The sequence below is a fragment of the Sturnira hondurensis genome, unplaced genomic scaffold, assembly GCF_014824575.4.
Source record: "Sturnira hondurensis isolate 20B ecotype Veracruz unplaced genomic scaffold, ASM1482457v3 Scaffold0014854, whole genome shotgun sequence".
NCBI classification, from domain to species: domain Eukaryota; kingdom Metazoa; phylum Chordata; class Mammalia; order Chiroptera; family Phyllostomidae; genus Sturnira; species Sturnira hondurensis.
In genome coordinates, this window is record NW_028087485.1 from 7011224 (window position 1) to 7038731 (window position 27508).

The 27508-nt window shown below is 43.3% G+C and overlaps 1 protein-coding gene across 5 annotated transcripts in view; it reads left to right on the plus strand.

Annotated features, from left to right (window-relative positions):
- SORCS1 (sortilin related VPS10 domain containing receptor 1) overlaps nucleotides 1-27508 on the plus strand; it is a 492654-nt gene that overhangs the window by 313516 nt on the left and 151630 nt on the right. For all 5 annotated transcript variants that reach the window (XM_037063978.1, XM_037063980.1, XM_037063979.1 and 2 more), the window contains exons 4-5: nucleotides 1526-1684; nucleotides 18565-18638. In XM_037063978.1, the coding sequence (XP_036919873.1) occupies nucleotides 1526-1684; nucleotides 18565-18638 (233 nt within the window). The remainder of the gene's footprint in view (nucleotides 1-1525; nucleotides 1685-18564; nucleotides 18639-27508) is intronic.

Sequence of the window (27508 nt, forward strand, 5' to 3'; positions counted from 1 at the left end):
CATCCTCCTGTGCCATTTGCCGTGACGGGGCACTGCTTTTGAAGATGACACTAACTGTCCCAAGTTTTTAACATGATTGCCTCCAAACGCTTGCAAAATCTCTGTAGGTTTGCCTGGCACTTGACTCTTCCATGGCCTGGCTCTGTTTAATTTTTCCTTTCTCCCTCTCACCCTCCTTTCCCTAGAACTGCTGCATCCTCGGCTGGTAATCTTTAAAAACCCCAGGCTGCACTTATTTCTCCCCATAAAGCCACACATTAAGCACATCTTTCATGCTTCTCCGAACCAAACTCAGAAAGTGCCAATTAATAAGTTGATGGGGAAGAAGTCAGTGGGTAGCATTAAAGCCACCTGTCTGGAGGCATTAGGTGCGCACTTTGAGTGAAAGGAGACCTGCAGAGAGTCAGGAATGAGGTACTTTATCACACATTCCTGGAGGCATAAAATGAGAGAATAAAAATCAGTGTTCAGGGCAGCTTCTCCACTGTGTTCCTATTGTGGCTTGTTCATTTTTGCTCTGACCATGATGAACCAGCCCAGTGAGGGAGCACACAGCATCCGCAGCTGTGAAATTTTACACACGTAGAGCGTATTCTCTGGTGGACACGCAAAAGGAGGGGGAGGAGCCCTGCTGCTCTTTCCATGAAACTGCCATTCATACTTGCTGTCCCTGTTCTAGGCATCTTTCTAGGTCCGCATGACTATGAAAACTCTTTCTATTCATTCATTCATTTGACAGGTATTTACTGAGTGTATATTTGATGCTGGGCCTTACTCTAGCTTCTGGAAATATACCTGTGGGGGAGAAAAGTAAAGAAATATCAACTATCTCTATTCTCATAGAATTTATGTTCTAGTAAAGGGTATGTAGACAAAATAAGTAAGTAAATTATACAATGCATTAGAAGGGGATAAAGTGGCCTTTGTACAGTTTGCAGAGAAGGCTTAAGAAAGCCCAGCCTTTGACACTAGACTCAGAAAATCAAGCTCAAGGTAGAATGGCACGGGAGATTGGTGACATCCGCAAGAGGGCTATGGTCAGCGAGAAAATCCCAAGAAATCCATCCCCTTTCCATTTCTTTCCACCTTACCCACAACAGACGTGACAAGTCTTGCTCTTTAATCCCCCTCTCCTCAGCCCCTGCAAATGTAAAGTCAACAAGGCACAGTGAGAAGGAAGGTTGAGGCCAGAAGAACAGTGGGAAATATTTCAGATGAAGTACATAAACTTAGAGAAAAAAAGAAAAACCGGGAGTACTCTAGAAGAAAAGAAAATTCAGTCTTCTGTTTCTTCTCCCTTCCTTCCAACTTGTCCTGCCACCTTCATTCCTTAGCAAAAGTCCGTTTATGGCCCTGGCTCAACGTGGGAGAACAACCCTGACAGACTCAAGGTTCCCTGCTTGGCCAGGAGCTCCTTGAGTGCACCCTTTTCCTCCCATGTCAAAATTGTAGCTCATTTTTAAGATTTGGAAATATGTAAATGTCACTTCCATTGTTGTTTTTCCCCAACACTTTTTTGCTGCAGATTATGTTACTCACGGACCCTGAGATTGAGAGCAGTCTATTGATCAGCTCAGATGAAGGAGCGACCTATCAGAAGTACCGGTTGAATTTCTATATCCAGAGCCTGCTTTTCCACCCCAAGCAGGAGGACTGGATTCTGGCATACAGCCAAGACCAAAAGGTGAGCATGAGTACCTTATTTGAGACAATGGTGCCCCATTCTCCCAGGGGATCTGCTGTCAATCATCTCTGCGTTTCTTCTTCGTAATCAGCTTTGTCCTGTGCTGTAGCCTGAACTGGGTGCCAGAGGGGTGAGAGGCAGCAAGGAGGACCTCATGTTGCTGCCTTGAGCCATGTTAACATCTGACACAGCACCCAAAGGAAAAGCTAGAGACTGAGGAATTCCCTGTGGAGAAGTAGGGTTTTGTTTGTTTGTTTGTTTGTTTTGGTTTCATTATTACAATTTATTTCTTTATTTTTGACATTTTTTATTGTTGTTCAAGTACAGTTGTCTCTATTTTCTCCTACAACTTCCCCCACCCAGCCATCCACACTTCCCACCCTTTACCACCACCCCCCCCCCACACTTTGGTTTTGTCCATGTGTTCTTTATAGATGTTCCTGAAAACCCTTCCCCATTTACCCGCTATTATTCCCTCCCACCTCCCCTCTGGTTACTGTGAGTTTGTTTATTTCAATGGTCATATTTTGCTTGCTTATTTGTTTTATTGATTAGGTTCCACTTATCAGTGAGATCATATGGTATTTGTCTTTCACTGCCTGGCTTATTTCACTTAGCATAATGCTCTCCAGTTCCATCTATGCTGTCACAAAGGGTAGAAGTTTCTTCTTTCTTTCTGCTGTGTAGTATTCCAATGTGTAAATGTACCATAGTTTTTGATCTATTCATTTACTAATGGGCACTAGGTTGCTTCCAACACTTGGCTATTATAAATTGTGCTGTATGAACATTGGGGTGCATAGGTTCTTTTGAAAAACCCTGAGGTGTCAGGGTTTTTAGGGTATAATCCCACAAGGGAAGTGTTTTTTAACATAGATGTTTTGGGGCAATAGGAGCTCCCATCCCCATGAGATTCAAGACAGTGTTTTTTTGTAGATGGAGAGGTGATCATTTTTCTAGATAAAGAACGAGAGTAACTTTTCTAAGACTATTAAAAGGAAGGATGACCCCTCAAAAGTTAAAAATACCAACTAGGAGTTTTCTAAAACAGTGAAAGAAATGGCCAGAGGCACAATGATAATGTACACTGATAACATTAGTTAGAACCAGGTTATGTCAGGACTTTTCTTCTCTCACTGGTTGGATTGAAAGGGAGCCCTACTCTTTTTAAAAATTGTTTTATTTATTTATGTTTAGAGAGAGGAGAAGGTAAGGAGAAAGAGGGGGAGAGAAGAATCAATGTGTGAGAGAAATATTGATTGGTTGCCTCTCACTTGCCCCCAACTAGGGACCTGCCCCACAACCCAGGCAAGTACCTTGATTGGATATCAAACTGATGACCTTTCAGTTCACAGGCAGCACTCAATCCACTGAGCCACACCAGCCAGGGCAGGAGTCCTATCTATTAAAGAAAGCATTGAATGAGCTTTTGATATTCAGTGTCTCTGCTTATGTGTGATATGTGTGTATATATATGCTGTGGGATACATACTATAGATTATATCATGTATTCTATGCTACAGATACATTATAAATTACATATAACTCATGCTTTTAAGGAACTTACATTCCCAGGTAGAATATAAAACTACCAATAGAAAATGTAATTTAATTAAAATTAAAGTAACTATATATATAGATAGATAGATATACACACACACATACACACACATGCATGCATGCATACACATATATGCAAATGTGAGATAGACTCTAGCCATGAAAGCCAAAAAGGGAAAAAATGAGATATTGGCATGCTGTTTGTGAAATACATGATTCAGTAAAATCATTCTTACAATTCTCCTTAGTGGACTCATGTGTTGGAAATTATACATATTCGAAGACATACGGGACTTACCCAAGTGAGGAGGATATTCTAGTGTTTCCTCTAGACATGGTAGACATGCATGGGGTTCTCCCTGAAGGGAGTACAAAGGTGAAGGCAACTTTCCAAGGTCTCTACTGCCACAAGCAGTTGAAGGAAGCAAATTAAAATCCTTAGGATTGGAGTTTTATTCATGCTGCCCTTACTGCCAAATAAAATGCACATTAAGTACAAAAATAGACAAGATTTACAATTAGTTTTTTTTTTTCCCTACGAGCAGCCTGGCTACCCTTTCAGCAGAATATATAATTCCATTCCTGGAGTCAAGCCACAGTACATCTGGTCCAGAATGGGGCAGTTTCTACAGGCGAGGCTGAGAAACTCAAGACACAGAATATTAGTCATTTAGTCTTCTGGGTTGTATTTTATTTGACAGTTGGTTAATTTGCCCACTGTGCTAGAGGCACAGTGAAGGCCAGATTTACCTGGCTAAGTGCACTTTGTGAATCTTTGCAGTTGTGCTGGAGGAGATGCCCCAAATGTAACCCTTCATGTCCCAGCACTTTAAATAGTACCTTCCATGATCGCTGTGGCAGAGTGGGTGCCCCTGGAAGAGGTGGGACCTCTGGGCTGTGGCCCCAACTCAGCCACTTACAGTGAGCAGTACTTAGTGTTGGCTTCCTTTGCTGTAAAATGGGTTCATTCTGGCAATTGTAATCGCAGTGCACTTTCTAAAACACTGAAACAATATTACACTCCACATCCATTTTAGGTGCTCTGCATGGTGTAGTGTTCATGTAATATCACTCTAACTAGGAAGCATTTAATCCATCTGGAGAGAGAAGATTAAATGCATATGAGTTCACCAATACTCTTAAGAGGCCAAAAACACAGTGTCCTCGTTCACATATAATAGATTCCCAATCAATACAGCTGCATCAATTACATGAAATTGGCAGCCCAAAGTTCAGGAGATGATGATCTTATGAAATTATTTCACCTGGACTTTAATGAATATGTCATATTTCTTTGCAGGGAACACATTTACATAAGAAGAATGCTATAAGTAATAACACAGTCAGAAAAATCATGTTTACCAGATATGAATTTGTCTCAGACCCAAACCAAAATTTTGTAAAGCTAATTACATACTTACGGAACAGAATCTTGATTACTTTTAACTCTCTTGACTTTTTGGTTGTTAGGCAAAATCATTTTCTTTTCTAATTAGTTACCTTTTGAAAATTTTGGCCAGTGGAATGATATATTCAGAGCTATAGATTACAAAAATTAATCTGGCCGAAATAGAATGGTGAAGTGTGGCAGTATAAGGTTAAAAGTAAGAAGACCAGTTAGGATGATATCACAGTTGTCCTGTTCTGAACCAAAATGTATGTTGCGTGACCAGAGACCAAATGAATTCTGTCATTTAGGAGCTGGAGGAAGCCTTAACAGCCTTTGCTCTGTAGAAGTTCATGAATCTTCTCAAAGAGAAAAATACACCCACTGATATCATGTTAAAGTTCAGTGAATGGAATAAAGCCTTACATGAATTTGGTAGGGTTCTCATTCTTGAGGGTGCTATCTTGAGATGAGCAGATGGGCAGGTCTCTGCTAACCTTTCTGTTTCTTCAAGGAGAGAACAAAGGCAACATAGGGCTGAAAGAAAAAGTATGGATTACCTGCTGGTACGAGGAGGGGTTGGAGAAGAACTCTGTATCACAGGGCTTGGATTACAGAATGAGGAGTGGGGCTGCAGCCATCACACAGGCTGTTAGCTAATGGGCTTGGCTGGAAGTCAAGTTGAGAGGGTCTGTGACCACTCAGGTGGATTGGTGATATGGAAATAATACCTGGCAATTACCCATGAATCCTGGAGCTTTTAACACTAATGAGGCACTGCCACCAGCACCAAGGAGGTCTCCGTGCTGGTGTTGGCAGACCAATGACTATAGTTGCCCAAGAAAAGGTACATTTATTCTTTCATATAAGTATCACTCATCAGTTTTTCTGTGATAGCTGCTGTTTCTGCCGCCGCAGAACTTCCAGCTATGAGCTTAGCCTCGGTGCTAATTGGCTCTTCTGGAGGCTGTTTTATACCAACCTATGGTGAACAGAATTTCCAGGCAAAAGGTGCTGTCTCTTAGAAAGTGCTGTGTTTAGGTGGCAACTCCTTCAGATCTTACCTGTGAACAGAACCCCCCTTTCTTCTCTCCCCTTGCGTGCGGCCCTGGCTGTCTTTTCAGGCATGCTCTCCCCGTTTTGAAGGCACAGCCACCTTCATTTCCCCCTTATTTGCCTGCCATTGCTTTTCTCTTCTTCAGTGAATGAGACCTGTAAGGCCCCGAAGACAGAGCCTGGATCTCTGGCTTCTGGGAGGGAGCCCTTATGGAAGGCAGTGTTCTGCTCCGGTTGCATTTTGTTTCGAATGCCCGAACACCCTGTGGGGGCTGTTTGATGTGAGCGTTTTAAGATACTCAAAGAGTTTAGTTGGGTAGATTATCCTTTCTGGCCCAAGATAGAGTTTTGCTGGCCATCACTTCTGTAGGTAACCAGGTTTTTGTTTTTTTTTTTAAAGCTTTTTATCAGGGAGAAATATGCATGGCCAAATGTCCTCAAAATCTGTAAAGTCGGGACATTGCGATAGTGTAGTCTTTTTCCTTAGAGAAAGAATCCTCTCTGTGGTATTCAGTGTCTAGGAGGTTGCCAAGAGGTAAACCTTGTCTCGAATTGGCATGTGGCTCTCCAGGCCTTTGTTCCCTTTGAAGTTCTGGAAGCAGTAGCCTGACTGCCTAGGACACCCAGTCGGGCACTTGGTATAGAAATAGGAGCTGGATTCCTTGGCCTCTGAAGGTTCTATGTGAGGCTATGCCTTTGGAAAGCCCTGGACTCTCCAGAAAAATAAATAATACAGACATAGTGGAAAGTTTATATCCAACGGGAAGGGGTGATGATCACATAAAGTCACACCATTTATATTTCTTACAAAGAAAGAAAGAAGGAAGGAAGGAAGGGAGGGAGGGAGGAAGGAAATAAAACTAGTCATCATGGACACTGTGAAGAATTCCACGGCATACATTTATTATAGGGGCACCAAAACCTTGCTTTCCTTTAGTTATTTATGTCCTTTTTCATTTCTGCGCTTCAGCAGTAGACAAAGCAAACATTTGGCTTGTTCTTTTGGTTTCTTTGCATTAGGAGACCAAGCAAGTAGGAGGAGGGAGGTACAGTTCTTCACCTCATTGCCAGCATCCCCCCCACTGCTGTCTTGCCTCAACACAACACCACCCAGGGCAGGCTTCGCAGCAGGCTGAGACTACCAGATCACATCTTTATTTTAATTTGGCGGTAAAGTTGTGTACAAACTGTGCTCTCAGACATTGCCTCCAACAGCATCTCTCAGTCTGTCTTAAACACCTCACTAAACATGATATGTTGGGGAACATCTGAAACAAAACGCAGATGCGACTGAAAGGAAGCAAATTGGGAGGAAAGTGCAAGAACATACATGTACTCCAGCTTTGCTGGCCATCCTGGGGCCCCAGCTCCTGGGTGCTCTGTCAGGGGTTGTTTGTCCCGGAGGGGTGATTTGTAAGGAAGCAGGGAGGGGTCTGCAATGGTACTCGAAACCAGCAGGGACACTGCTGGGGACTCAAGTGAGTGAGATGCTGGGGAGGAGAGGCCCCTCGATCTGCATATGCAGGCTGGCAAGTCCCCTTGGGTGGCTCTGCAGAAGGGCCTGTGCCCCTGGCCATAAGCAGGAAGGAGCACCCTGCTCTGTTCCTAGGCAGTGTGCTGCTTCCCCGGACACTTATGGACATGGAGGTCCCCCTAGGCCATGGCTTCAGTGCCTACACGGGCGATCAAGACACTGAGCACGGTGGGCGGGGTCTGTGCTGTGGGACACTGGACAGCAGGTGTTCCTGCGGAAGAGGGGCGTGTTGGTGAGCACCGGGCTGCCGTTCTTGCCGCCGAGGATGCCCCACCACTGTCGCCAGTCCTTTGGAATTTTTTGAGGAAAGTGACTCTGCTTTGTTTGAAGCGTAGCATTTTCTTATTTTTAAGTGTTTCCAAAGTTGAAAACAGAAATGGTACAGGACAAATAAACCTCATCTGCTGCCTTGGAGTAGTCCCTAAATCACTTGTCTTTTCCTTCAGTCTTCCTCATCATCTTTATTTTTCTCCTGTTCACGGGTCTGTCTTCTTTATTTCAGGAGATGTTAAATTGTTTTGTGATGAAAAGAAAAAACAAAACATACGTCCAAATGAATGATCAATTCTGTCCAGGGAGTACAAAACTTCTAAGACAGTTTGGTGGGCCCCCCTGGATTTGGGGGCAGTTCTGGGGTAGTCACAAGATTATGTCCTCACCGAATTTCGAGCTCTAGGAGGCAGCAGCAGTAACACCACACAGGGACCTGCGTGATTGCTCGTCACCACTGCGCTCCAAAGAAACACAGTTAGTGCAAGAAAGAAATCTAAATGTGTGCTCGTTGGCCTCACCTTCAATATTTTTGTATATGTGGGTAAGGTGCACGTAAAACTAGAAAGTGGTTCTAAGGAGAGAGCATGCTTTGGTAAAGGGTCCCTTTGCACACATGATGGAAACCCTGAATATTAACAGTAGGTATTCTCTGTGTAAGTGAAGGCTGACTTTGAATTTTAACCGTATGTTGATAGAAAAGGAAAATTATACTGCCAGTGTTTTGATAGCAAATGCAATAGAATTTTAGTAATGGGCATAAAAGTAAATATTTTTAAAAAGGAACTATTAGTTCTTGCCTTTTCTCTGCCAGTGCTAAATTTTACTTAAATAGTTTCATATCCATTCTTTAAAAATGTGTATCTTCTCTTTTGTTCCTTTTTAATTTTTTAAAAGGTTTATTTATTTGTTTTTGAGGGGAAGAGAGGAAGAGAAAAAGAGAAACATCAATGTGTGGTTGCCTCTTATGCCCCTCACCAAGAATCGGGACTGCAACTCACACATGTGCCCTGACTGGGAATCTAACCCGTGACCCTTTGGTTTGCAGGCCTGTGCTTAATCCACTGAGCCACACCAGCCAGGGCTATTTTTACCTGTTTAACCTTTCCTTCTCCCCCACTCCCACCTGGACCCTAAGAGAGGGGCATTTCTTATCATAGCTACTTGGAATATAGGCATATCCGAGGAACCAGTGACGACCTGATAAGGGAATAGATGTCAATATCTTCCACAGTTTACCTGTGCTGCTTTCTCACCACTGGAAGTCTGTCAGTACAGCAAGCTAGGTAAAAGCATCAGCTCTCTACTGTCTCAGGCCCTACAAATGGCCGCATGACCCTCAGCAGGTCACTTAATTTTATAGTTTCTCCAACTGTGAAGTGAAAGGAACAATAAGAGCAGCCACCTCGCAGGTCTGTTTGAGGATACTGAGATAACAGTCTGGCTCATAGCAAGCATAGATTCTACCCAATATATATTGAAAGGCCTGAGAGGTAGACCACCTGGAGTGGTGTCTCTGGATTTGGTCACAGGCAGCCTTAGCAGTCGTTCGTTGTCTTTTCAGCACCTGAAGTTATAACGGAGGCACTTTAGTCAGTGTTGAATGCCTTCTGAGTCAATCACTAAAAGGTACCATGGAACCAGAATGAATGGAGCAAGGAAGATAGGCAAGGCTCACAAAATATTATTGATTATAATAACAGTAAGCCATTAAATATTAAAGCAATCAATATTTGTCTTCACAGTAGCTCTGTTTGTTTTTTAATAGATCTAGCAGCCCCTTAATGTCAAAGGGCAAATTGAAATAAAAGATAAATGGATCCTTGAAATTCAAACCGCGGGGGAAATTCAAATGATTTCTGCATAAGCACAAACACTTAGGAAGCTGATATCTACCTAATGCCATCATGTCTCCCCAAGGCACTGCATTAAGTAAAAAGGCACTCAGTTATTTATAAGGAATAGGTTGAGCATTGCATACCATGCTGGTTTGGCAGGATTTCCATGTGCTTGAAATTTTCCAATGTCAGAGCTGATTTCTAGTCTCATGAATATATACATAATTTAAGTAGTCAAGTACAAAACTGGCAATAAGAGTGGAAATCGGGGAGCTTGCTAAATATCAACCCCAATGCTTGTCTGTGAAACAGGTTTTCAAGCTGAATTGCCCTCACATGCAAACAAGGAAGGCCTATCTTCACCTTTTTTAACCAGTTTGCTTTGTTATTTCCCAGTTGCTACCTTGAAGAGTTTGAACTAGCTATACCTAATGATTTGAGTGAGATGGGTTGCAAAAAGAAGGAAAAATGGACACTTTTTAAGGAGTGATTGGGATTCAGGTTTGGACAGGCACAACTGTGCTATTTGGTAGCCACTGAAACTTTGAATTAAAGTTGCGTTTTTGCTTGCACAACTGTTTAGCCAGCTCTTTCCATCCTGTCTGTCCACCAGCATTCGTCTGAATGGGTTAAGATGCCTCTTCAATCCAGATCCCAGTGGTTTAAAGACCATTAGACCTCATAAGAAGGCAGGGATCTCTCTCTTAAACAAGTTTAAGGACTACCCGGAAAAAGGCCCACCTGTAAGGGTGGCCCTTTAGAAATCTAGAAATACTCAGGTTTTCTTGCCAAGAGTAGTCACAGCAAAGGATGGTATCAAGGAGGAAAATGGTTTTGAGAGAAGGAAAAATGGAAACATTCTGTAAATTTGACACTATTGTTTTTACCTTTTTTAAAAATTAAGTATCTTGACAACTTCCTACTTTTGTTATAACAGGATGTTGTGAGCACAGATTACACAGGGTGGTGTTCTAAGAGGTTCAGAGCCCCAGCCAGGGTCTCAAAGCTGGCAAGAGGAAGAGAACCCCAAAGTGGGGTACCCTCCTAAAATTGTCGAGTCCTATAACTGAACCACACGATTAGCATAAAATGTTATCAGATGAAAAGGCACAACCATGGATCTCCAAGGCTCTTGCTCTCCTGACCCGCTCCACTCCAGTGCCTGTCTGGCTGATGGGACTCACGGGTGCGATGAGAAGATTCCCCAGAACAGGAAGGTTTGCTTTTTGGAGCCAAAGAGCCTCAGCTGCTTTGGGAAAGGCTGTGCTGAGCAGTCATCCATCTCAGAGGCTCAGACACAGAATCTTTATCTAAGATCCTCCCTTGCTTCCTGGACCTCTAGAGGGAAAAAGCAACCACACCTATTTTCCCCTGCCATGGCCCAGCAATTCGACTGCTAGGAGTATATCCTAAGAACCCTGAAACACCAATCTAAAAGAACCTATACACCCTAATGTTCATAGCAGCACAATTTACAATACTCAAGAGCTGGAAGCAATCAATCTAGGTGCCCATCAGTAAATAAATGGATCAAAAAACTATGGTACATTTACACAATGGAATTCTATGCAGCAGAAAGAAAGAAGGAGCTCCTACCCTTTGTAACAGCATGGATGGAACTGGAAAGCATTATGTTGAGTGAAATAAGCCAGGCGGTGAAAGACAAATACCGTATGATCTCGCCTTTAACAGGAACCTAAACAACAAAACAAACAAGCATGCAAAACATAACCAAATACACTGAAATACAGAACAGGCTGCCAGTGACCAGAGGTGAGAGGGGAGGGGATTTCAGGGGAAAAGGGGAAAGATTTACAGGAACAAGTATAAAGGACATGTGGGCAAAAACTAACGGGGGGGGGTGGAAATGGGAGGGAGGTGGGGAGCACTGTGGGGGGTGGGCTGGGATGGAAGTAAAAGACAGAAAACTGTACTTGAACAATAATTAAATAAAATAAATAAAATAAAAAATAAAAATAAAAATAATTTTTTAAAAAAGCAACCACCTCTGCTATTCCCAGCCATTCAGTTCCTCCCTTCCTCAGTGCCTGAGGCAATAATTGCTTGTGGAAGGTGGGGGTGGGGGTAAGAGGGGAAAGAGCTAGCATTGACCATTTACTCTGTAGCAAGCACTGTGTTTGGACTTCTCACATGAATCAGTCAACTGTATTCTTATACTGAGCATAAGATGGATCGCTATGCTGCTTAGCATGGAGGGAGTCCGAGGCTTCGAGGCGTTAAAGAAACTTCTCCAGGTAGCATGGCACGTGATTGCAGAGCCAGGGCTCTGATCCGGGTGTGAGTGTCTCCCCACCCGATCCTTGCTGCCTCAGCACACAGCCTCCCTAGAAAAGCCATTGAGATGCAGCTTTTCTCTTCTTTAATTGCCCTTTTCCCCCCTGCTTTTATTTAACCATCTCCTTCCTGTCCGACCTATCATGAGACCTGTCCCCCCTACCATGAGACCAGTCCCCTGTGACAGGTGCTGTAGCTCCCATTTAAAGAGCTGAGTTTCACAGCCGAAGGACTGTTGTTTGATCATCACAATCAAGGCCTGAGAGGAAGGGAAAGGGAGGACCTTCCAGAGGGAAATGGCCCCTGGCTGGGTGCCAGGCTCCCTGCAGCCCTCTGCGACTCATCACACCAGCTCAGGACACCTAAAGAGACGCAAGGGCTGTGACCCTTGTGCACCTGTCCCCCTAGCTCTGTCCCAGCTCTGGCCCCAGGGGTCTGCATGTAAATTCTTGCCCTCTCTAGAGGCAAAATGACACAGGCTTTCAGAACTGACTCTCTCTTACACTCTACATCTGGTTGGGTTTTTTAAATTTAGTTCAGTTTTGCTTGTTTGTTTATTTTTAAAATGTCCCCTTTCTTCTCACACCCAGGGAACCCCACTAATCCAGACACTCCTCCCTTCCCAGGCCTATTGCAATCACCTTCTTCTCACTGTTTCCTTTCCTCGGTCCCATCCTCACACTGCTCATGCACATCTCAGTGAGACACAGTTCCAACTATGCTCCAATGGACAGTGTTCTCCTTCTGCTTATGCTGTCTCTGAAAACTGCTGAGTTGCTTCATCTATGCCTTTAAATAATAATTTGATCATATGGAGTTTATGACATGGATTCTTACCTCAGCTACTAATTATTTAATTTATCTTATGTTTAATTCTCCCTGTGTATTAGAGAACATTTAAGGCCAAGATTCCATCTCGTAACTGTCTGCCCTAATTCTCCCAGACCAGAGTGCCCAGGAAGTGTCCCTAAATGAAACTGGACCAATGTAACATTATGACCCTTCCTTCCCAGCTAACCCCAGTTCCATATTCCCAATGCTCCAAGTTAGGTTAGAAACCCAACTGTGGGTCATGTGACAGACTTCAGTGACAGCTGGGGAATGGCTGGTGACACATCTGATAAACCCAGGCTGGGGACAGATGATAGAGCCAGGGACGTGTCCTTCTCATTCTGCTCGCTCTTGTCCTCCAACCTCTGTGACACTTGGGTGCAGGCCACACTTGCTGCCACAAGTTCGGGCAGGATTGCGTCTCCGGCCTGCTCCCGGGCTCTGTTTGTAGCCTCTGTTCCCACTTCACTTTTCCTTGTGCTTCCCAGGCAACACAAACCCCACTCTGAGCTTTGCTGCTCTCTTAATTTTCTCAGATTGACCCGTTTGCCCCGGAGCACTGTCCCTCCGCATTTTCGCATTGAGAAACTTTGACTGTGCTCCCCATGCCCACCTCGAAAGCTTTGGCAGGTTCCCAAATTTTCCTCTCTGGCATCTGAACATGGTAGATCATGTTGCTACTACATCTGGCATTGTCTGGGATATGTCATGATAAGCTCACTTTTTCTTTGAGGAACTTGCACCTGGTAACCATTTTTTTTTTCATTATCTATTCCTGTACCCACCAGCCAATGAAGAGACTTATGTCAGCATTTAGTGAAGTTTCATGAGATTACTGTGGGTACCACAGAGTGCGGTTTCGCCTTGGAGTGAGCTCTGGCCTTTTCCTGTGCTGTGGACCAGAGCATCCTTCTGAAGGTCATGGGTTTCTCTGGGCAGATTGTCTTTTTTTCCTGTGGAGGAAAAAGTTTGATATTTGCCATGCCTTAGGCCTGGCATTAGGGATTCATTTGAAGTCCTGAAGGTACCATCTCTTTCTGGCTAAAAAGAATTCAGTAACTTCAGTGAACAGTGAGAATCAAGAGGTGGACTTGAGCTCCATACCCAGGCCACCCCCAGGGCCGCGTTAGGATGAGGCAACCAAAGCAGAACTGGCAGGGTTTTCTGTCAGCCTTTTCAAGAAGGGCAATTTGCAGGCCCCCTGCCTCTGCAATGTTAAGGGCAGAGAAGCAAAGAGGAGGGAGCAGGCAACCTTGAAAAGAGCCGACAGCAGGAAGTGTTCTGCCAGGTGGAAGCCTCGCAAGCAGCCTGTGCAGAGGAGACCCGGGGACCTGCCTCCTGACCGAGGAAGTCGCCACAGGGAACTTTGTGGTGAATCACTTCCAATCCCATCAACCGAAGACCTAAAACATGTTATCGTTTTTACCTTCTATGGAATTGTGTCCTTGGACTGATTTCCTAGCTGCAAAAGAAAACGCCTATTGGGCACCTGTGTACCAGTCTGAAAAGAGGGGCTGTATTGATCCCACTTAAGAATATTGAGACTTTCCAGGGACTGTGACAACAGCGAGCTTTCGCATCAAAGTCCGAAAATTGAATTTCTCCTCTGAGAAGGAGGGTGCTGTTCTAGGGATCCAACCGATTGTGAGTGGTACAGAGATGGAAAACGCAAGTTGGAAACAGCTGCTTTCATACCCCGTCTTGCACTCCATGTTGTTCTGCTGTGGTTAGAAATCCTGAGCAGAGTTGATGGGTCTCTTTCCCAACCCCAGGTGGCATTCTTCTTTTTGCCTCTTTGGACCCTGCGACCCTCACCCTCATAAGGGTGGCCTCAGAGATGTCTGAACAGTTGATTGAAAGGCTCATAACAGCCCTCACCATGTGACTCAGTTGGTTGGAGTGTTGTCCCATATACGAAGAATTGGTTGTGGGTTCAATCCCCAGTCAGGGCACAAACCTAGGTTGTGGGTCCGATACGCAAATGGGGCATGTACAGGAGGCAAGCAATTGATGATTCTCTCTCACATTGGTGTGTCTGTCTGTCTTCCCCCACCCTGCCTCTCTAAAATCAACAAATATATCCTCAGGTGAGGTTTTTTTTTTGAAGTTCATAACAAAACTAACCTTTGCAGTTAACTGTATTTTTTATCTATATTCTTCCTTTAGCAGATAAAGGCAGATGACAAGAAAACAAGCCAATGTGAAAGATGTCAAACAAATAAGAAAGAAAGGACAGGGGGAAACTATTCAGGAGAGGGGCAGGGCAGGGAGAAGAATTGACAACCCCTACCAGGACGGTGCCAGGGTGGAAGGTTAGGCCCTAAGGCTGCTAACAGGCCTTGAGCTGAGCTGAGCATGGACTCTGAGCTCACTGAGCCCCACTCACCACGGCAGGGAAGTGGCCCCTGAAAGTTTAGAGTGATTTGGGGCAGAAAGGATGTTTTCCCTTGAATCTTTTCCCCCTCTCTTTATAAGCTTTCTACTCCTTTGATCTTTCCCTCAATAGTTTCTATCAGTGTTAGCAAAACGAAAATAAAATGCAAACCCTTCCACGAATGACAGAGGTTCGCAGGCGGACCTTGTTCTCCTAAAACTCGTTCAGCTATTCCCTTGTCCTCTCCGCAGCCCTTTGTGGTCTCGGGACGTGACACACCGTGGTGACAGTTCTCAGTTCTGTGTTCAGACAGCCATGGAAACGGGAGCCAGAGACACCCGGGGAAGGGCAGGATCTTCCTCGGGTGCTGCCGACTCCGTGAATGTCATTAAAGGATATTGACTCATGTTAACTCAAAGCCTCCCACTGCTGCTGAGACAGCCAGGCGATGATACCATTCCCTGCTCTGCAGAGAACTTTCCTGTCAGACTCTGCGGGTTTAATTAACACATTAACTTGAATGACTGTGAGCCATTTTCTCCTTTTCTTGGTAGAACACCAGGCTGGACGAATAACTTCTTAGGGGGCAAATCTTTGAAGTGGTAGGTGGAAGATACAGAGCTTTGTCTAAGGGTGAATGAATATGCAAGAACTGCTTGCTGCAAACCATTGAGAGTTTCAAAGGTAGTTCTTATTTGTTTTGGTTTTTGTTTGTTTAGGTACAGGCCTCTATTGTGGTCTATGGAAGCATAGCATATTCCTCTGTTAAATTACCTTTGTCCATCCATTGAGAAACCCAAGGACTGTACTAGGTACACTCATCACTAAGGGATTTGCACAGTGCAAAATCTGTCATTTTTTCCCTTGATCGTCTTCTATGTACTAGGCACTGTGGAAATAGGGAAGGATGGGATTCCTGACATAAAAGCTTTGTAATTGTGTGGTCTCAGATATTTTAGGATGATCTTTATTTTATATAGGGTGGAGTTTCTGCCTTGCATTCATAGAAGGCTCTTTTAAGACAGTTAAGTATAAATACGTGTCCTGTAATGTGATAGCAACTGCTATTGTGCCATTGTTCTTCAGAAATGAGGCCACTGCAAATTTTAATGTGTGGGAGAGGGTTCATGGAGAAGGTGCCCTAAAATGGAGCCTAAACAGAAGACTGGTAGTCACTGAGGTGGGCACATTCTGAGCCAGCTCCGCCAGAGTGGGTGCCACCAACGGAGGCATGGCGGGGAGAATATGCCCATGTGTGAGTGGAAAGGAGAGAAGGCAAAGGGTATCTTTCGAGGGGGGAGCCTGGAGAGGATGCCACTGAACTGCATAAGAGAAGCTTGTTTTACTGGGCTATTCAGTATCCCCGCTGTTTGAGAGGCCTCTGGGTGCTCACCAGTAACAAAGCAGCCCCTTGAAGAAGATAAAAACAAATATTAGGGGACATACCAGACCGGTACACAGGTTTGAATCCACACCTGAGGGGATCAATTTAAAAAGATGTAGAAGGAAAAAATACACACACAGATGTCGACACCTAGCAATTCCTCCTGGAGACGAATTCCATATGGGAGCATGGATAGCCATCACTTGGTGTAGTCCCGGGAGCTCTCAGAATGTATATGTGATCAGCAGCATACATGGGAATTGGCCTTCACCCAGTTATTATTTTAAACTGTCCTGATGCTGTTTCATTGGCATAAATCTTCTTATATAAATATAGATATTAATATACATTTACATATGGATAGAGACACGCACAATGATGTGAACTCTATTCCCTTTAAGTTCATGCAAAACAGTGTGGTTCTGGGTTTTATAAAAAGATAGAGTAAGGGGAGAGGGAGAGGCATATAGTCCCTGGTATATCGCTGTCAGTATATCAGTCTGCATGTTAAAATGCAAGGTATTCGGGGCATGCTGGGGATTAAGAAGCAGGACATGGGTACTCTGGCTTCTTGGGCTTGTATTAACAGTGAGCTGTCCCGTCTTCTATTATCTTTATAAAGAGAGCTATGTGTCTACTTCTCTGCTTAGCACTTTTAAAGTGAATCAAGCATGAAACATACCCAGGAAAATTTTCTTCCCCAGACATGATGGGGCAGAAAAGAATACTAAGACTTGAAAGACAAAAGCCACAGATTCTCCTTGTCTGGATGCCCAAATACTGTGTAGTTAGAGCCAGTTGAACTGCGTTCTTTAGGAGCCAGATAGTTCAGCTCTTTGTGGGGATCGGAGGGTGGGGAGCTAGGATGTGTTTTGATCCAGTGAGCACAGTGGTATAGAAAGCTTTTTCAGATGTCAGGACTCACTCACTTGAGATGCCTTGCTCCTTGGACGTGCGTGGCGTATCTGTAGCCTTGGTGATTCATCAGGTGAGCCATTTGGCTGTTCACTGAGTGCTGGGGCTAGGAAAAGAGGACGAGACCCAGCACTCAAAGAACTCGGTACACAGTGACTCACCGTTCATTCACTCTGGGGCTGGGCAAATACAACAGTGGAAGTTTGGGGTTTGTGAGTGGGTTACAGGCCAGGCACATAGCGGAAAGAAGATGTTCCAGATATTTTCAAGACAATAACCAAGTGATCAGTGGGCGCAAAAAAAGCCGACAGCAATGGGAATCTCTTGGCTGCCGTCAGGGGACACTTCTGGAGGCACAGGAGGGTTCCAGGGGTGTCATGTGAGCCAGGAAGAACTGGCTGTAAGAGATGTAAGAGACGATGGAGTAGTGGAAGGTTAGATCCTGTCTCATAGGCAGTGTTTGTATGCCTGTCTCATAGGCAGTGTTTGTATGCAGTTGCCCTTGGGGAGTACTACCACAGTGTAACAAATGGACTTGAACTCTTACCAGCTATATAACTAACTATAAAATGGTCATAATAACTTCATGTATCACAGGGATGTTGTATGGATTAAATGAAATAGTACATAAGAAGCACTCGGGTGATTAAGGAAGAACTTACTCAATGCCAGCTCCTTTTATAGCCTGAAGTTCTGGTTACTGTTAAAAAGACCAATACTGGCTCCTCTTGCCGGCAGGATATATGCCAGTCCCCCTAACTCGCCATCCAAAGCCTCTCCCTCGACATTTTCACCGAAACGTATTTAGATAAGCCAACCTTATTCATATCTTGTTCCTGCTTATCTCACCCCTTTGACCTACGTTGTTCCCCTTGTGCGTGTCCTGTTTTTGTCAGTTTGAATGCTGTCATTCCTTCGGATTCCATCTGAATTTTCCCAACGTCTGTGGAGCTTCCCTGATTGACTGCTGAGTCCGTTCCTTCTGCATCACTTTGTACCTGGCTGCCTGATACATCTCTCACTATTTTAGTCAAATCGAGGTATTTTCATCTGCTCTTTGAGAGCCAGGTCTGGACTCAGCAGTTTTGCATATCCCACACAATGACCCGGATGTGCTTGATCCAGGGGGTCAGCTGACTTTGTCACCGGGCAGAATGGGATGCGCATCACAGTCCAGTCCAGTATGTAGAGGGCATGTGGTTTCCAACAGTTCATCTTCCTGAGCATCAAGTTCCTCACCTGTGAAATGGGAATATTAATATCTGCCTTGCAAAACATATGTGAGCAGTAGAGATGATGTGTGGAGTGTTCACCTGGCTTGTGGCAGGTGTTCAATAAATGGTGGGGACTATTATCATTACTGATCTGACAAAGTGGTATTTGTGTATTCCATGTACCAGGGGGTCATGGTGCTAAGTAATTTCTTTTCTCTATAGTTATACAGTTCTGCTGAATTCGGGAGAAGGTGGCAACTTATCCAGGAAGGGGTTGTACCAAACAGGTTCTACTGGTAAGTCTCTTTAAAAATCTTTTATTGTATTTTTTACATTACCATTTGCTTTCCTTATACCCCTTCCCCACAGTCATGACACTGTTGTCCATGCCCATGAGTCCTTTTTCTTTTTTGCTCAATCCCTCCACCCCCTAACCTCCCCCACAAGCCTTATAGCTCTCGCCCTGCTCTCTATCAATAAGTCTGTCTCTATTTTGCATGTTAGCTCAGTTTGTTCATTAGATTCCACATGGGAGTGAAATCAGATGGTATTCGTTGTTGTCTGACTGGTTTATTTTACTTAGCATAATGTTCTTCAGGTCCATCCATGTCGTCACAAAGGGTAAAATTTTCTTCTGGGATATTACTCGGCTGTTAAAAAAGCCTCACTTTCTTTTGCTGCAATGTTAAGATATCACCTAGTAAATAAGCACTGGATTTATTTTCTCACCCAGCACTCACAGGAGGTCTCTTCTTATTGAGATATGCCCACACCCCCCTACGGCAGGAAATGGCATTGGAGTAGTAAACATTTTAAAAGAATATTAAATCTGTGTCATAAATTACTTAATGAACCCAAAGTAGATTATTGAGATTATTGAACAGCAGGGGCTTTGTAACTGTTGTTTCATTATATTTTGATGTGACTTGTGTGACAGACACTTAAAAATTTAATAGTGACTTTTATTACTAAAAGCATTATGCACACATTTGTTCCATGTTCGGATAAAGGTTTTCATTGTAAATAAGTAGATGTTATTTAGTTTAAAAGTAGATCTTCCTCACTTCTGATTTCAAGTTTCCCAGATCTTCTCTTTATCACATGGGATGCAAGCAATATTTGTAATTTCTTACTTAACATTTCAGAAATGTTCTATGAATTGTCCAATATATTCTTAGCTTAAGCTACTTTAACAAAAAGACATAACTGGGTAGCTTAAACAACGTATTTATTTCTCATAGTTCTGAAGGCTAGGAAGTTCAAGATCAAAAGGCTGGCATATTTACCTCCTGGTAAAAGCCAGAGTATTTAAATAAATATTGCAGAAAGTTACAGAGGACTTCCTTATTTCTGTGTCCTCACCTGATTGAAAGAAAGAGAGACCTCTAGTCTCTCTTCCTCTTTTATGAGGGTACTAATCCCATCAGGGGTTAGGGGTACTAATCCTCATCTCACCCTAATTTCCTCCCAAAGGCCGCACCTGTAAACACCATCACAGGGGATTAGCACTTCAACATGTGAGTTGGGGGCCATAAATCAGTCCATAACGTTCCCATCCTAGACCTCCCCAAATTCATATTTCTCACATGCAAAAAACATACATTCCATCCTGAGGGCCCCCAAAGTATTAACTTGTTCCTGCATCAGCTCTAAAGTCTAAAGTCCAATGTCTCATCAAGTATAATTTAAATCAGATACAGATGAGAATCAAGGTATGATTCGTACTGATGAAAAATGTCTCTGTTCTGTGAACTTGTGAAACCAGATTAACCATGAGCATCCAAAATGAAATGGCTGGGCATAAGATAGACATTCCCATTACGAAAGGGAGAAGGTAGAAAGGGGTGAGAGTATTGAGCACCCACCACATGGTAGAAAGAAAGTGAACTTTGGTCTGTTTCTCTTCTTATTCAGACGCTAGTCCACTGTCATGACCTCATCCAAACCTAATTACCTCCCCAAAACTCCGTCTCCAGATACTATCAGTTTGGTGGTTTGGGCTCCATCATATGTATTTGAGAGGGGCAAAAATTCTCAGCCCACAGATTTGCATTTACATAAATGTGAGTTTATGCACACTGTTCTGCGCCTCCTTTGATTGTTTGAGGAGATGCAGTTAACAATACATGCCTTCAGTTTTTCACGTAGCTAAGCATCATTTTACTCTAAGAATATAGACCAGAGGTGAATCCTAGACTTATTTAATGTACAAAAATAAACTGTATGTGTTGGTGGGGTGTGTGTGAGAGGAAAGAGAAATGTAGGGGGGTGGAGAGAGAGAAGAGAAGAGTAGAGAAAGGGAGGGGAGGGGAGAAGAGGGGAGGGAACAGACAGCGAAAGAAAGAGGCAGAGAAAGTAATACATATGTGTGTGTGTGTGTGTGTGTGTACACACAGATTTTCTATTTTTATTGTTGACATTATTACAGATATCTCCCATTTTCCCCCTCCTTGCCCCTTCCACTCAGGCCCCACTCCTGAACCAGCCTTCACCACAACTTGTCTGTGTCTGTGAGCTATGCATATATATTCTTTGACTAAGCTTTTTCTGCCCTCCTCCCACATGGCTCCCCTCTGAGATCTGCCTGAGCCCATCTTCCTGATTAACTAAGCATGGCCTCACTCCACGGGAAAGAAGGGAAATGACACAAGTTCCCTGTGGCTTTTGTTTTCCTGGGGCCTAGATCCTGCTGAAGAAAGAACACAGTATGGATATTCTAGTGTAGTTTTGACATGACCTGACAATCCCTTTGAATTTAGAACCTTAACCTGCCAAAAGACGTGACTGCTTACTCTAATGTATCTAATCTGCCGGTGGAAACAGCAGATTCCCACAACAATCATTTAGGTTGTTTTCAGACTTTTGCTATTGTAAACAGTGCTGTGAAGAACCAGCTCCAACAAGAGTTTCACTATGCCTCATTCACACCATTCATGGTCATTGGGACAATGACCTTTTCAGAGCCAATGAGCTGCCTGAGGATAGGACAGTAAAAGATGTCTCCCCTTTACTCCTCCTGAAATCACACTGCCTCTCATCAGCCTTTGGACTTGCATGTACTTCTAAGAGCAATGCATTTTTCTGTTTCTCATTTTCAAACTTTGCCCTAAAACCCCTGTGGGAGTTGAAAGCCAGAGATCTGCATTTGAGAAATCTCTTAAAATGCGAATGAATCTGCCTGGAAAAGTGAAAGACAAGCCATTAGCAAACAAACTGGTCGAAGGTAACACACAGAGACTTCCATGTGGAATATCTTTTTCTCCCCCATCATAAAGAGGTATTTGTAACTACATGAGGTGTTTGCGTATACAAGCAGTTTGCCTCTTTCCCGTGGGGCTCTTGCTCAGGGATGGTTCCGGCGCTGCTTTTGGCCTCCCCACTGGCTGCTCCAATCTCCGGGACCTCGGCGCTAGCTATCTCAAAGTCTCCCTTCTCTGATCAGCGTTTCTTCTCTTTTCCTTCTCCTCAGTGCCTCTTATTCTTTTTTTTTTTTTAAGATTTTATTTATTTATTTATTTATTTATTTTTAGAGGGGAAGGAGAGAGGGAGAGAAACATCAATGTATGGTTGCCTTTCGTGCATCCCCTGCTGGTAGTTAGCCTGCAAGGAACCAGCCTGCAACCCAGGCATGTGCCCTGACTGCGAATCGAACTGCGATCCTCTGGGTTTGCAGGCCTGCGCTCAATCCACTGAGCTACGCCAGCCAGGGCAGTGCCTCTTATTCTTTATTCATGAGACACCCTATACCTCTGCGTGTTTTGCCTAGAAATTATAAAGTCACTTGGGGAAAGAGAGTCCATGTTTTGTTTTATTTTTTTTATTCTCTCTTTCCCTTGGTGTCATATATACACAGAATGGTCCTGGAAAATAGATAATAAAGGACCAAATTAGTGTGGTTTTCCTAATTTAAGCTGGAAATGGAGTTGATGCTTTGCCCATGAGAACATGTGAGAGACAACTCTTTCCTCAAGTCCTGCTCCAAGTGGCTGAAAATATCTCCACAGGAACCCAACACAGAAGGCAGAGAGTTACCAGTCACAGAGGCCTGGATGGAAATATATTTCTATCTCCTGGAACAAAGAAAAACATTGACTAAGAGACAGGCAAGGAAAAAGAACTGAGACGAAACTAGATCCCATGAGTGGCGCACGATATGCAATGTTTTATGACTCACCTCACTGAAGGTCTTGTTTGCACACAGCATGTGAGGTGAATGGGCCCCCATCACTGCCTCAGTGGGTGCTAATTGCAATCCCTTCTTGTCTATTCTTTGAATGAGGGTCTTCTATCTGAAAGCCTGATTATCTAAGCCCTTGGAACCCAATGTCATGATATGATCATCCTGATAAAAACTCCACACACGGTTGTGTACGAATTCTAATGAGTCTGTCTCTTTAGTAAATTGAAGAGTAGCGTGTCCCTCTGACTTTGGGAACAGAGAGACACAGCTTCCCCGTTCAAGTCCTAACAGTGTGATAAGCATTTTTCAAAGCTATTTAATCCTCATAGCAATGTTATGAAGTAAGGCTTTGCATTATCGTCATTAGCAGATAGGGAACCTATGACACAAAGAGGTTAAGTAATGGAGCAAGGTCACAGAGCCAGAAAGTGGGAAAGCCAGGACTTAAATGCAGGCCGGCTTGCTCTGACATCTATGCTCTACCAAATCAACAACGCTGTTGCCTATGCCTGTTGGCCTTGTTTTCTGGGCTGGGTTAGAGAGCCCCGGAAATTCATCCCATGCAGGCAGAGGAGTAGAGGAAGCTCAAGGCTCCTTTGGCCACCATGCTTACATGTGTATCTCTCCAGGCAGGCTTGCCAAAAGGCCCCGAGGGTCCTTCAAGGTCAGTGGTTTTTCTAGAGAGGGCTTGAGACCTTGTGGGTGCATGGCATGTGTGACTGTTAATGAAAGCCTGTTGGTCTCTTCGACGTGGCCTGTGTTTTCTGTCTCTGTACAACTTTCTGAGGCTGGCAGACAAGGTGTCAATCCAAGCTGTATACATTAGACTTCCTATTGGAAACCAGTTCATTCAAATTCATAGGAACCATGGGGCTGTCTAGGATTATACAGCAGATGTAATTAAAAGAAGGCCCCTTTAATCATTTCTGCACAGAGCCTGGCTGTGGGGATGTGGAAGGGACTCAAGGAACTTTTTCTAGTGCTAAATTGAATTGTTAAGTTACCCTGAGTAACTTAGTATTTCCCATAGAGAAACATGAGGATGAATTTATATCTTTTCCTCATCTACTAGTGCACCTGAGAAGTAGCTTTTGGGGGGTATGGTGTTACTATTGCCTGGAAGTAGTCATTGGCAGCTGTAAAATAATTACAGAATGTAAAAGCTTATACTATCTCAGTGGTTGCTGTTAGCACTACAATGACTAACATAAATGTAAGTATTCCTCCAGGGAGTCCAAATTGCTTTCAAAACCAATTTCCATGTATAGTGCATATTTTCAGACATATCCTACCACAATATTGCCCTTCAGAAATCAGTTGTCTTGGGAGGCAGTACAGGCTAGAGGCCAGGGGGCTTAGAGAGAGTGAAGTGTGAGTTCCAGATTTACCCTTTACTAAGTCAGGGATCGTGGGGAAGTTACTTAACCTTTGTGTGCCTCAGTGTTGTCCTCTGTAGAATGAGGGTGACACCTACTTCACTCAGTGAGGTGTTTCTTGTGAGTTGGTTTTATGCCTGGCAGCTAAGAATTGTCTTGAGTACCCACAGACTAACAGTGATAATATTATTAATAGTGGCTGACTTTCCACGTCTGTTAGTTTTGATTTCCCCTGTGTTGGCTTCGTTCTCAGGCTGGCTTTCCCCAGTTTGTGGCAGTGAGGGGCATTATCAGCTTAGCCTTACGTTCTAACAGCTCTGACTCCCCATCAAACCAGTCGTCCTCCTTTCCTCTGTATCCAGGGACTGAATCTGAGTGGCCTGGCTTGGATCAGGTGATGCATTACTTGCGCAGGTCAGACACACATCTACTCTGGGAACTAAAATAGGAGGTAGAGTTGAGACCTAGTCACACTGCATGGTTCAAGGACGAGGAAGAGTTGATTCCCAAAAAGAAAAAAAATGGATTTCTCATTAAGAAAAAAAATACAGATGGGTCAACCGAGCACCAGCAAGATAAAGTTCATTAACAGGGATTTATATTGTTAAGTAACTACAGTGGTTCAAACACATGATAAACCAGACCATTTGATTCTCATAACAAGATTGTGAGTTAGGGATTCTTACCCTCATTTGATAAAATGAAAAGCTAGGTAATTTATCCAATATAATACATAGTATGTAATATAGCCAAATTTTGAAACTTGGTTTGTCTGCGTTCGTGGCCCTTGTTTGCAGTGGTAAAGATCAGCCCCAAATTCAAGACTTACCCACCCCCAACATTTTCTAGTAATGACTGCTAGTTTAATAGTTCAGTAATTAAGAACCTAAGTGTTGAATTCGACACTGAAGAGGAACGTGATATTGGAGGAACAGTGGTACCCAAATAAGTGAAACTCCTACCGAAAGTCAAATTTACTATTAGAGGTAGATAAATGTGCTTTGTTGGGATCTGATTCAAGTTTAGGTCAATGCCATTGAAAGACAGTTTCAGTTATAATCCACTTAGCAGTGTATTATCTATGCAAAATACGAGGCCATCTTAGGGCTGCTTCACTTAATAGGTTCAGACTTACCTTACTGATTATGTTTTTATGAATACCGGGGACTGGCTGGAAATAGGGCAGACGGAAGTTGATCACATAGTTTCTGTGACTAATTCACACATGGAAAATTAAGAGTTGATTCAACAATGAACCTTTGTTATTCTAGAATACTCGTGTTGTTACAATGAGGTCCCTCAGGGGGCATATGAGAGTGGTATAATATAGCAGCAAGACAACTCTATTCCTAATATGTTTGAGCTTGTGTGCACACTCTCATTCTTCCCCCTTGGTCAATGCCATTAATGTGAATGACTTCCCTCATATCTTTGGCAACAAGTCACATTTGTTAATCATTTGTGTGCCAACCTCATTGAATATATGTGTTTATAGTCAGATTAATAATGTGCAATAAATAATTTATTGATCAAAACCTATTTCAAGATGTGAAAAAAATCCAACCTATTTTTAGGAAAAAAGTAGTCAGAGATACTGGCCTACAGGTCTGGAAAGTCAGGAGGTCTAACTTGTCCTTGGCTTTACTGGACACAGACCCTCATTAACATCATCAGATCTTGTTCTCACTCCATCACTCAGCCCCACTGTCCTCTGTGTTAGCTTCACTGTCAGCCAAATTCTCTCCTCCTGTGGCCCCTAACATTTTGCTTCTTCCCAGATTCACTTTAGCAGAAAGGAAAACACCTTTTCATGTGTCAGGAAAATCCCTGGAAGTAAATCTTACGGGCCCTGAATAGGTGACATGCTCACATTTAGACCCGGGATACAATCCATTCCAATAAAAAACATGGACGGATAGTATGGAATGCTGATGCGCCAGCCCCCCCCGCCCCAAAAGACTGGGGAACTTTCACCAAAGGAAGGGAGAATGTCAATGGGAGGGTATCAGCAAGAGGTGTGCATTACTGGGAAGTGTTTTAATTTTATTTTTAAGATGAGAAATAACGAAGATAAACATAGAAACATGTTACATGTTATTAAGTTATGGTTATGGAATTTAAGCCCAGGTTTGTCTGGATAAAGAGCCTGTGCTGATTAAGCACCATGCTATTCTCTCTGCAGTGACCCCACTATTATAGGGACTGACGAAGCCCTGCTTGAGCTCCAACTCCCCCTGAAGCTTCTTTATGGACCCCACTCCACAGAACCCTCCTTTTGATCTGCTCTGTTGGCATCTATTTCCTGTTGGCCTCATATCTATTGGGGTCTACATCTAGTTATTAAAGTCACTTGTGTCTATATACCTGGCCTAACATACTTAACCAGGGTCCTTTCATCCAAACTTAAAACTAGTTTCTCTTTCTTATTCCAACTCATGTCAAATCACTCATCCTTCAGTCCTTGTTAAATATTGCTGCTGAGCCAATTTCAGATTTTTCTTTTCTTATTATGTATGTTTGATAGGCAGTTTGTTTTATGTTCACCGGGCCACCATGACCCTTTCTCGTGCTCCTGCGGATATTCCAGTCATTGAACACAGCATCTTCAAGACTCCTAAGCCACTCATGCCAAGGGGACTTAGAGGATGGGGCACGAGATGACTATAATCTTTTCTTTTTCCACAAATGGGGTGAAAGTGTTTAATAACAAAAGAATCCTCTGCACCTTTTCTTTTCCAGACTCTGCAAACTGGAAAATGGATGGAATCTAATGGTGCTACTAAAAAATAGGAAAACTCTATTCTATCAAAATGACTAGATAATTTGGTACTGTATTCTGAAGGGAGTGTAGCTATAAGGGGAGACCTCCCCAAAACCCAGAATTATCTTCTGGGAGGGTGGGCCCCTTGTAGTACAAGCTTCCCTCATTAGTTGAGTGTCCTGGAAACCTATCTGTATCAGTGGATCAGCTGGCATTGTTGTGAGAGGCTGCATTGGGCTTCAGTGACATTTTTTTTTGAAGACTTTCAGTATGTTTGCTCATTTCATGATGGGTGATTTATGAGCACACCTGCCCACACTACACTGAGTGTTCAGCCACTTTTGACCAAAAATGACATGACCCCCATGCCCTATCCTCCTGATCTCTGTCTGAGTGATTTTTAAAATTTTGTTTCCCTGGATGAAAAAAATCCTTGAAGGGAAACATTTTGATGACGTGGAAAAGGTGAAGCAAAAAACAGCAGAAGCGCTAAGCATCATTAAAACCAACATGTTCAAAAACTGTTTTGAGCAGTAGACAAAGCCTCAATAGGTATATTGCGTCAAACGGAGAGTGCTTTGAATGCAATTAAAGTGACTGACATTTAAATATGTAAGCATAAATACACAATTTTTATAAATAAATTGTGACTTTTTGAGGTGTTTCCTCATATTTTTGAAGCTACTCTGTCCCCTCCTTCATTTAAACCTATGAAGCAGGTCAGCATCTGTAGAGAACTTCCAAAAGAACACCATCACTTATTTTCGATTTTATGTCAAGCTGGACATATTGTAGAATGCCTTGCCCTTCAAATCAGCTTTTCTTCTAGGCTTTCGTATTTCTATACTC